The sequence below is a fragment of the Asterias rubens genome, chromosome 3 (assembly GCF_902459465.1).
Source record: "Asterias rubens chromosome 3, eAstRub1.3, whole genome shotgun sequence".
Taxonomy (NCBI): Eukaryota; Metazoa; Echinodermata; class Asteroidea; order Forcipulatida; family Asteriidae; genus Asterias; species Asterias rubens.
This window is the reverse complement of record NC_047064.1, coordinates 10,760,319-10,771,355: the sequence shown is the minus strand read 5'-3', so window position 1 is coordinate 10,771,355 and position 11,037 is coordinate 10,760,319. Positions and strand designations below refer to the sequence as shown.

At 38.8% G+C, this 11,037-nt stretch overlaps 1 protein-coding gene across 1 annotated transcript; it reads right to left on the bottom strand.

Moving 5' to 3' along the window:
• Positions 1-502: 502 nt before the first annotated feature.
• LOC117288069 (poly(A) RNA polymerase, mitochondrial-like) lies at positions 503-11,031 on the bottom strand. Its single transcript, XM_033768765.1, has 8 exons — positions 10,920-11,031; positions 9,036-9,208; positions 7,779-7,991; positions 6,780-7,007; positions 5,451-5,662; positions 4,483-4,709; positions 3,236-3,328; positions 503-2,484 (listed from the first exon to the last, which is right to left on the bottom strand). Exons 1-8 carry the CDS (start codon positions 11,029-11,031, stop codon positions 1,367-1,369), a joined length of 2,376 nt encoding a protein of 791 aa, XP_033624656.1. The 3' UTR covers positions 503-1,366.
• Positions 11,032-11,037: the final 6 nt, after the last annotated feature.

The following is an 11,037-nucleotide window of genomic DNA, read 5'->3' as shown; positions in this document are numbered from 1 at the left end:
AAAACTAATGCAAGAGCAAGTTGTTCTGCTTCAAATGACTAGTAATTGTTTACAAGTCTGCTCTTATTAAGCGTTTGTTGTTCAATTATAAGAGAAGAAACACAGCTGGGAAAACATTGAAATCTAATACATCTGAGTTTCTTACTCCTTTAGGAGGGTATTTCAATTGATTTATATCTAGAAATCAATAACAATTTTTTTTAAATCTCACTGATGTACCCATTCTTAAAGGCAGTGGACACTAATGGTAATTGTCAAATTCCAGTCTTCTCACTTTGTGTATCTCAACATGTACATGAAATAACAAACCTGTGAAAATTTGAGCTTGAAAGAAAAAAACACCCTTGTCACACGAAGTTGTGTACTTTCAGATGCTTGATTTCGAGACCTCAAGTTCTAAACTTGAGGTCTTGAAATCGAATTTGTGGAAAATTACTTCTTTCTCGAAAACTACGTCACTTCAGAGGGAGCCGTTTCTCACAATGTTTTATACTATCTACTTCTCGCCATTACTCGTTACCAAGTAAGGTTTTATGCTAATAGTGTCCACTGCCTTTAAAGAAAGCATATAAATTATGGTCCAGCTTTCTAAAGGCCCATTCATACTTCATGCAAATTTAAAGCGAATTATGTGATGCAAAAATTAAAGTATGTGGTGTTTTCAATTGTGATGCAAGGAAAATTGCTGCGCCTTTGCAGTTCAGTTGAAGTACGAACCAGGCTAAACGAACGCAACAGACTAAGTTCTGATGGTTAAGTCATTGGGGTGTGGGTTCGTATCTTGGCCTCGGAACTTGTGTCTTTGAAAAAGAACTGCTTTTTTTCACATCCCTACCAGGGGTTAGTTGGAACACTGTCATTGGCTTGGACCTATAATAACATTCTCAAAATTTAGAATACTTAAGACATCAAATCACACTGAATTTGTCTGCACTTTTGGTGCCATTTCACTATTCAAAAATACTTGCTTACTGTGGCGTGAAGTTATAGTGACTTTCTTTATTTTTTTATCAATAAACCACAAGGCAAACTGACTGTGTACATTTATAAATGATTTGGGGTTGAACAAAACAAAATTGACTCGCGCTGGATTTGAGCCAATGGAGTAACGTGACCGCGCTCAACTAACTGAGCTATCTTCCCCCATGTTGGCGGTCTCTCAAAATCGTTGATTTGGGGTGCCAGTCAGAAGCCATACAAATATTCAACCCCTGAAGTTGTATGCTTTAAATACAATTATAGATTGCATAGTTGTATACTGAGCAACTGAATGTATCATGCATTTCTTGTTGAACATGTTGAACAATGTGCAGCATGGTAGAAGGGTTTAGTAAATCTTAATTAATAATTTGACCAAAAACCCCCATCAATGAACGATGCCTTTGGTAACTTTTTCTTGCCGTCTATAAAAGAGTCTTCTTCTGACGTCATTAATTGTTATTTGTAATTTTGGAACTGGATGCTTCCTTGAGACTTGAGATTCAGTTAGTGTGCCTTCAACACCATTCATTGCAGAGGCATTCTTGTGGTGAGAGTCAACAGGTTGAACTGCTATTAATTCTGGCCTAGAATACAAAGCAGTCTCTGATTCAGAGTCTTCATGAATGTTGTTGTTGTTTGTATGTTTATTTGAAGGAGTGTTGTTAGGTGTTCTCTGTTCACTCTCAGAGGTCACTGTACTATGGGACTTAAGACTTGCATCAAGCGCTGTCAGTGTTTGTGTTTGCACAGTCCTGCCATTGGTATGCTGTACTGGAAGATGAGAGAGCCCCTGTAAATTAGACTCAATCCCAGTGATTGTGACAGTGGAGCTGTTTTCTGTTGAATCGGTTGAAGGTTGTAAATTAGACTCGTTCCCAGTGATTGTGACAGTGGAGCTGTTTTCTGTTGAATCGGTTGAAGGTTGTAAATTAGACTCGTTCCCAGTGATTGTGACAGTGGAGCTGTTTTCTGTTGAATCGGTTGAAGGTTGTAAATTAGACTCGTTCCCAGTGATTGTGACAGTGGAGCTGTTTTCTGTTGAATCGGTTGAAGGTTGTAAATTAGACTCGTTCCCAGTGAGTGTGACAGTGGAGACGTTTTTTGTTGAACTGGTTGAAGGTTTCTTTTCCCGAGACAAACCCCGCAAGATATTCCCCACTCCATTGTTGATGAAAAGAGAGCGTTTCCCACTGCGTCTGGCTTTGACGGAGGTCAGTAGGGCTCCGATTCCCCATGGCTGGATGACCTCTGACCTAGACTCAGGTCCTTGGAATCCTGGGAGGTCCATTATTTGCAATGCATGATGGGAGTGTTTGTGAATGTCTTGTAGCAGGCTTTGCGAGACGTTCTTGCACATGTTGAGTTCTGGTTCGAAGGGATTCTGCATGTGAAGAGGAAAGCTTGGATCTTGCTTGGGGCAGGACGTACCTCTACGCACCGAGACAGAATTACCCTCAAAATCAAACAATGTGCAGAATTTGAAGAACTCATGTAGTAACTGGGCTGCAAAATGGTAAAAAGAAACACTTCTTTCAATATCATAGAAACTGAAAATACTTGCAAATAGAAGAAACACTTCTTTCAATATCATAGAAACTGAAAATACTTGCAAATAGAAGAAACTGTCTTTAGGAAATGGCAGGAAACTTTTAATTATCTTCCTGTGTTTGTCTTCTTTCTCTACTCTACTTTACCTTGAACCTCCAACCTTTTCAAGTATTGTTTAACAAAAAAGTTTTACAAAAGCCAAATCATCGGCTCGGGTTGGTAAATGCAACTCCTAATAGTATTGATTAAAAGGGTGTTACAGAAAAAGTGTAAATAAGTTTGGTAAAAGAAATCAAAATTCACAAATAAATTTGTTCTTTGAATAAGAATGTTTCTTTTGCAAAAGTAATTTTTGGAGACCACTATTGATCAATAAACTCCATTTACCAGTTGCTCCAAAATATGCAAAAGCAATTTTTATGAAATCCACACAAATTGCTGACGATATTTATCACAAACTTATTGGATTTATTTAGGAAGTGTTAGATGAAAGCCTAAAGATTAAAAAATATTGAGAAATCTAAAAATCAACAACTCCAACAAAACATATCTTCAAAAAGAGGTGTATTTAGGGTTGTGACAATGTCTTGATTTCCAGGTGACGGGTCACACGTCCATTTCTTAGAATAAAAATCCTTACTTTGACAAACATAAACAACCGTTAGCAATTAGTGATATCAGTAAATTATAGAGTTCTAAATGTTACCTGTAGTTTGTGTGTTCTCTGTAGGCACAACGGTTGTGAGATCACCAGGAATAGTGCAATCCATTCCATCAATCATACAGCGATCGGAATCAACTAGTAATGAAATCAAAGATACTTAAAATAATAAAAAAAAGCATACAGCATACCAGGAATGCATTCTTAGATAAAAACAACATTGATGAGACTGGGCATAGTCCATTAAGAAGAAAAATGTCATTTCTTGTTGCGTCAGTGCAAAAATGATGTAGCTTCTCTTGAAAAGTACTTACATTAAAGGGATGCTGCAGTGAATTCAAATAAAACTGTTAATTTTGCTGTCATTTATTTGTGATATATGTATTGAACAACAATAAAATGTGTTTTGTTTATTCCCGACATATCTGACTTGCGTAATTAGCGAATAAGTCATGCCCCCCCCTTTTGTGGATTGTTACCGCCCCCCTACCATCGACGTCACGTCGGGAATTCAAACATACTGTCGGCAAAAAGAGTCTGGTCCCTAACTACACGTGCCTAGGTACCAGGCCACACAGTGCACACGTCTCTATATGCACACAGCCAGGGGGCTCGATGGCTCGGGTTACCGACATGACGTCACGTTTATGCAAATGAAGGCTCCCTTTTAGGGGCGGGTTGGGCTCCCCAAATCTCTTGAAAACCATTTTTAAAATACTTGCGCATTTAATTAAAAAAAAAAAAAAAATGTTTCAGGTTTAAAAAGTCATGTTTAATCGTTTAAATGAATATAAAAAACACAGCAGCCATCCTTTAAGAGCAAGTTTAAGAATGCGGAAAACTTGCCTCTGAACACATGCATGTTGTTAGAATGTAAGAATGCGTGCTTCACGCGTGTCTAAATAGTCACACAATTCGGTCACAAGCGGCAATTTTTACAAGTTTGTCACAACAGTTAAAAATGAGATCGTTGTAAGCCTCTAAAACAACACTTTTTTTGCGTGTCGGGCCGAACAGATAAGAGCAATGGACTCAAGCTCTGGTGTTTCTGTTTCTGTTTCTGGTTTGATTGGCTGCTATGTAAAAGGATTTCATCTCATACTTTAAAAATGAAGCTCCACAATATCTTGCAGGAAAATACTGAAAGTTGAAGCGCCTTCACTGAGTGACGGATATGAGAGCTATATTAGAAGCCATTATTATTATCAATCTGGCAGGGATATATTTCTTTCAATGTAAATCCACAAATAAGAAACAGATGAATGATTGAAAGTGAAATGTCAAATTCTTACCGGCTAGAGACTGAAGGTAGTCAAATGAAGGAACAATAGGCTTGGGTCGGGACTGCAGGAAATACACCACTAGAAGCGTCAAGGGAAAGTTAGTGATCCAGTAACCTGGATTGGAGCTTGTGATGCTTTGGTAACGAGCCCAATGACGAATCATGAACACAAGAGGGCGCACTCTGGGATCCAGATGACCGTAGATGTAAAGGAGTTCACTGCTTTTCAGAGCAATTCTGCATATTTAAGAAGTTCCATTAAAATAGATGTGGTCAGTACAAATAGCTTGAAAATACTGTATAAAAAGTTTGATTAATGGTTGAAAAGGACAGAAAAGCAAGAAATTATGGTATCTGAAACTAAAGACTGACAACTCTGACAGAATTTGAATGTAATCTTTATTATCATTAAATGTTGCTTACAATTTGTAAATATTGGTTCAACAATTGGTTTGACTTGAAAAGTGTGAGTGCATAACGGAGGTTAGCCAAAATTAAAATGGCACTGCTCCAGACCGGTTTAATGAAGAGAATTTTCCTTCATCCTTGATTACAAATTGTATGATTGTCATTTTTATTTAAAGGCAGTGGACACTATTGGTAATTACTCAAACAAATATTAGCATAAAACCTTATTTGGTAAGGAGTAATGGGGAGAGGTTGATGGTATAAAATATTGTGAGAAACTGTTCCCTCTGAAGTGCCATAGTTTTCGAGAAAGAAGTTATTTTCCATGAATTTGATTTTGAGACCTCAGATTTTGAACTTGAGGTCACGAAATCAACCATCTAAATGCACACAACTTCGTGTGACAAGGGTGTTTTTTTCTTTCATTATTATCTCGCAAGTTTGAACTGATTGAGCTCAAATTTCCACAGGTTTGTTATTTTATGCATATGTTGAGATTCACCAACTGTGAAGGCTAGTCTTTGACAATTACCAATAGTGTCCACTGGCTTTAAAGACATGCATTCTCACCTATTGTCTCCTGTCAAGTCACATGAGAGCCCCGTTGCATGATGACGAAACTTCACCAGAGGGCACTTTGCTTGTAGTATCCTAGCAACAGACATACAATGAGGTACTTGTTTCTCTAGGTAGGATGCCAGTGTGGACAGGGTTGCCTGGGTTGCAACTCGCTCAGAATCAGCCGATTGTTGATCATATTTTAGTTTGTATTCGCCGGCTCGCTAGACATGTTTAGGAAGGGAGGAGGAAAAAGAGAAGATATCTTGATGAAACTTGAGGGCATGGACAGTGCAAATACAATGAAATAATTATAAACAGGACTTTTGTAAATGGCCTTTAACCAGAGGATGCAAAGCGAAAGGAAAAGATGAAGTCGAAGTGTTAACTTCGTTTATCTGAATTTGCAGGTACGATTATGGCTAAATACTGACTCCACTGAGTTATTAATTAGTGCTTTATCTCATCCCAACTTTTTGCAAAGCAATTATGGTTAAGTTCCTTGCTCAAGGGCACACTCTGCTGCTGACAACACCAGGCTTGGGTCTTATGACCTAGACCGCTCGGCCAAGACATGCCACGATAATACCCTTGATTGTAGAGTGCCATGGCCGAGTGGTTTAAAGCATAGAATTCAAGTTCTGGTGCAGTCACCGGAGTGTGGGTCTGAATCCCGGTCGTGACACTTGTGTCCTTGAGCAAGATACTTTACTATAATTGCTTCTCTTCACCCAGGGGTAAAAATGGGTACCTGCGAGGGTAGAGGTTGATATTGTGAATGAAAATTTCATAAGCGCCTTACAGGTAGCTCAGGGCTGTATACTCCCCAGGGAGCTGAGAAACATTAAAGGAACACGTTGCCTTGGATCGGTCGAGTTGGTCTTTGAAAAGCGTTTGTTATAATATGCATATGGGTAGAAAGATGCTGTAAAAGTAGAATACAATGATCCACATAAACATGCCTCAAAATTGCACGGTTTTCCTTTTACCTCGTCGACTAACACGGTCGGCCATTTATGGGAGTCAAATTTTTGACTCCCATAAATGGCCGACCGTGTCAGTTCGCACAGTAAAAGGAAAACCACGCAATTTCGAGGCAAACTTGTGTGGATCATTGTATTCTACTTTTAAATTATCTTTCCAACCATATGCATTTTATAACAAACGGTTACAAACGCTTTTTTATAGACAAACTCGTCTGATCCAAGGCAGTGGTTCCTTTAAAAGGGATGTTATTGGCCCTATTACCAGGGCACTAATGTAAATGCATTGATATGGTTATTGTGAAATGCGCTATATAAGAATTTTGTTTTTGTTATTATTGATTCATTTCCCACTCACCATCCTCACTGGGATAATTCCTTGAGCTGTTTTCCGGTCCAGAAACATGTCCACATCACAGCTGCGTCTGCCGAAGCCATTGACTGAAGAACCAAACAAGTGCAGGGAGCAGTCTGGAAGGATCTTACGAAACGCCTCCTCAATCAAGGAACACACTAAGAAACGAAGACGAGTCTCAGAGTCACTCAGCTCTTGCTCTTTGGTAAGGATATCTAGCTGATCTGAAACCTGAACAGCAAAGATAAGAACAAGAACAGAAAGTTGATGAAAAGGTTGGAATGTTTGTCATTTTCGACTTTTTAAATAATAATACTAACACTAGGTTCTTGTATAGTGCTTTATTACACCCTTGGGGTTATCATAGCGCTCAGCATTTTGTCCTGCAAGGTATGCTGAGCCAACAGGCCTGGAATCAAATCTTCACAAGGTCAAGGCCACTTTCATTTTCCAAAGGGCACTTCCATTGGAAATCTTTAAAGTCTATGGAATTTGTTTGAAGTGGCACCAAGGCCTAGACTAGAGCAGCAAAGGCAATGGCACCTGTGTATTTCTACGCCTGGACCAATTCCTTTATAGCAATATGTAACGGTTCACAAGGTGCTGTGGCGCACTATGCAGCCAATCAAACCAGGAACACTGGGTAGAACGCCTTCTCGTTTCGATAAGTGAACTGGGATCTTTTACATGTGTTACACAATACACGGGACGAACGACTTTATGTCCCATCCAAAGATCAGAAACACCAGAGCTTGAGACAGGTGTTTCAACTCGCTGGTCACAAGTTGACTTATCCAAACTACACTTACTATAAAGGTAGCATTATAAATGTTAACAGACAGCCCCACTTAATAAGACCGATATCATTTATCTTGAGTTATGGCTCGGAACTGCTTTTGTTTCAGCCATAATACACACATAGGCATTTTTATAGCGCCCCTTGACCTTGACCTAGTATACTTCACCTTGAAGACATTCTGTCAACCTTATTGAGTCACTTACCGACTTGCCCTCAGCCAGTTTTTCTTGGAGTTCTGCGATGCTGCAGTCTTTATTAAGCTGTTGGTTCTTCCTGGCTGTGTTACTACTCTGCCCTGACCCCGAGAAACTCAGGAATCGAGACTGGACTTGAGTATTATGATTAGAGGCATAGGCTCTGTCTATGATAAGATTGACTGCATCAGTTGTCTTGAATTCTACCAGTGCATATCGCCCCTGTGGATGCAAGTAACAATAAGGAAACTGGTTTATAAACTCACTTTAAAACATCATGTAGAACACTTATTTTATCACACAAAGTTGTGTCATTCAAATTCATCTCAAGGTCATACTTAAAGCTACTTAAAAAAAACAACCAAGAGCATCAATTTAATAGAAAAGAATTTCTTTTGTACCCTTGTGTAATAAGCACTGTATATTCAGTTCTTTCAAAGTTCTGTGAAAAAATCCACAGGCAGATCACTACAGTTGGTTAAAACCCACGATCTTTGCATTGCTTCCCACTAGATGTCTTCCCACTAGAACACCGAAGAATAAAACACAAATGATATTCTTTGTTCTCAATGCAAAATTTAACATCCATTAAATCGTTAAATCTAACCATCGGCAAATGTTGTTGGTTCGAATTCCACCCAAGTAATTTGCCTGTGGATTTTTTCCCAGAACTCAGGAAGGTACCAAGTATACATGCTTTTAAATAACATCGATGTTAGGCTAAAAAACAAATGAGCGCACATTTGTTAAAGGCAGTGGAAACTATGGTAAGTATCAAAGACTAGCCTTCACAGCTGGTGTATCTCAACATATGCATAAAATAACAAACCTGTGGAAATTTGAGCCCAATCGGTCATCGAGCTTGCGAGATAATAATGAAAGAAAAAAACACCTTTGCCACATGACGTTGTGTGCGTTTAGATGGTTGATTTCGAGACCTCAAGTTCTAAATCTGAGGTCTTGAAATCAAATTCATGGAAAATTACTTCTTTCTCAAAAACTATGGCACTTCAGAGGGATCTGTTTCTCACGTTTTATACTATCAACCTCTCCCCATTACTCGTTACCAAGAAAGGTTTTTTGCTAATAATTATTTTGAGTAATTACCAATAGTGTCCACTGCCTTTAAAAAAAATCAAAATACTGATATTCTGCGCCACACTATCTAACAAACTGAAGGCAGCAAAGGTGGCTGATACTTCCACACCCAAAGGATTTACCCCAAACTTTTCCCGTCACGAGTGTTGATCACTTGCCAGAACTTACATGCAACTGTTGGCTGTATGTGAATGAGTGTACAACTTTGCCATGACTGTTACAATACTGCAGTAAACTCTCCTCTGATGTCTTTCCTGATAACCTTGCTAAGATACTTCTAGATGCCTGGTCCTTGCGCCTAGCAATGTTTCGCCAAAATGGACTTTTCGAGAAACCTTCATCTGTGAAAAAAAAACATTTGAAGTTTTAAGAAGTAATTATAAATACTAAATAGTAAACTTGCGGGTACATTAGTGCTGGGCGAATAGTGAAATTTTGATATTCGGATACCGCTGGCCAACTATCTGAAATTAACCGGATATTTGAATAGTTTTTTTCGCCGCTAGAGGCGCTATTAAAAAAAAAAAAAAAAAATTAAAAAGATTTTTGTTGCCGCTAGAGGGCGCTGTTCGTTTGTGAATGAGATCGTATGGGCGGATTGATATTAGTTTTAGACAGTGTCACTCGGTTCATTCATAAAAATAACCGGATCTAATTTAAAGATGGCGATTTGCTTTTTCTTTTGATCGTGATTGACTCTACGTGAAGGAAAACTTTCGTAATCTTTGAACAAATTACGTCAGAAATGTCACTGTTTTAACTCTTCACGGAGGTGAGCATAGTTAATTTATGTTGTTTTATGCTGTCTTAATAGAAGTTTCATAAGGATTCAGACAAAACATTCCTATCAGTTGTCGCCCGACGTCCGCGGATATTCGGATATTAAAAGAATATCCGGTTACTTGGTTGTAATTACAGAACTATCCGGTTTATAAATAGGTATTCGCGCCCTATGCGGATATCCGGTTAAGAAAAAAAAGGCATTAACCGGATATTCGAATAATTCGCCCAGGCCTAGGGTACATCCCTTAAGACATACTTAAGCTCAACCACCACCAGCAGTCCAGCATTCTCCTGAAGACGAGCCAACACTCCCTCAAAAGAAATATTATACATGGTTTTACCCGCAAGTTTTTCTATTTAGTATTCATAAATACCCCAGACAGTTTCGTTATTCTATAGGTGGAGAGTGCGTCATATGGGGGGTGTTTAAACGATTGATAATGACCAGCTGGAGTTGTTAATAACCGGTTGTTTTCGGATATTGATAGCCTTACTTCATTTTAGATAGATGGTTGAGCGCAGATGCACTGTATGACTTGACTGTTCTAGTAAGTTGTCGTTAGTCATGTCGATTTTGATCTTACCTAGCACCATCACAGTGGAACATGAAGCAGCAGTAAGAAGCGCGGAGTAAAAAAACAGCGCGCCACAGCGCCGCGAGGCATTGTAAATTGTTATATGCCTTCATCAATCACAGACGTCTTGAATCAATCCATAACCGGCCATCTGAAAACTTTCCGTATCCTCCCACCACTTTTTCACTTATTTACACAAAAAGTAAAAGTAAATAAGATGTTTTAATTGGAAAATAAAAATATTCTTAAAAATCAAAATATCATTAATAATATTATAATCCAATATAATTATATAGGATTGTTATTATAGGGCCTAAATGTTAAAGAAAAGCTTTCATTACGAGTGAAAAAGTGGTGGAAGGATAGGATACGGACAATCATGACAATGTATTGGTTCCCTTTTTTTGTCTATTTAAAATGAATGGGCGGTGTTGGTGGTGCACATGTGTTGATATTACTGTTCGTGTGTTGACAGTGTTATTGAAGATAATTAGTAACACCCCCCCCCCCCCCCATTTTGTCGACCATTGGCGTGTGCACTGACTGGTCTGTCGTCGTACCCGTATCATGAGATGAGTGCAGTGCAATTTGTTTGGCATGCGACATGTGTGTGTAGCGCACAGTCCGAGTCTCAGTAAACATCATCATATAGATTTAAAACACAAGGATTTATTTCAATAAGTCAATACACTACCTGTTGTTTGGCAGTAGCACCTTCCATTGTTGTATGGCAGGAACTTTTGAGAGTTTGAGCGAATAAAACTGTGTGATTTCTCAAAAGCGATTGCACGCCAGGGCGCTGCCATCTTGCC

Coding starts and splice junctions, on each gene's coding strand:
- LOC117288069 (XM_033768765.1), bottom strand. CDS start 11,031: ATGGCAGCGCCCTGGCGTGCAATCGCTTTTGAGAAATCACACAGTTTT. Junction 5,663..6,779: donor GAATTATCCCAGTGAGGATG/GTGAGTGGGAAA, acceptor AAACATGTCTAG/CGAGCCGGCGAATACAAACT. Junction 4,710..5,450: donor GACTTGACAGGAGACAATAG/GTGAGAATGCAT, acceptor TTAAATATGCAG/AATTGCTCTGAAAAGCAGTG.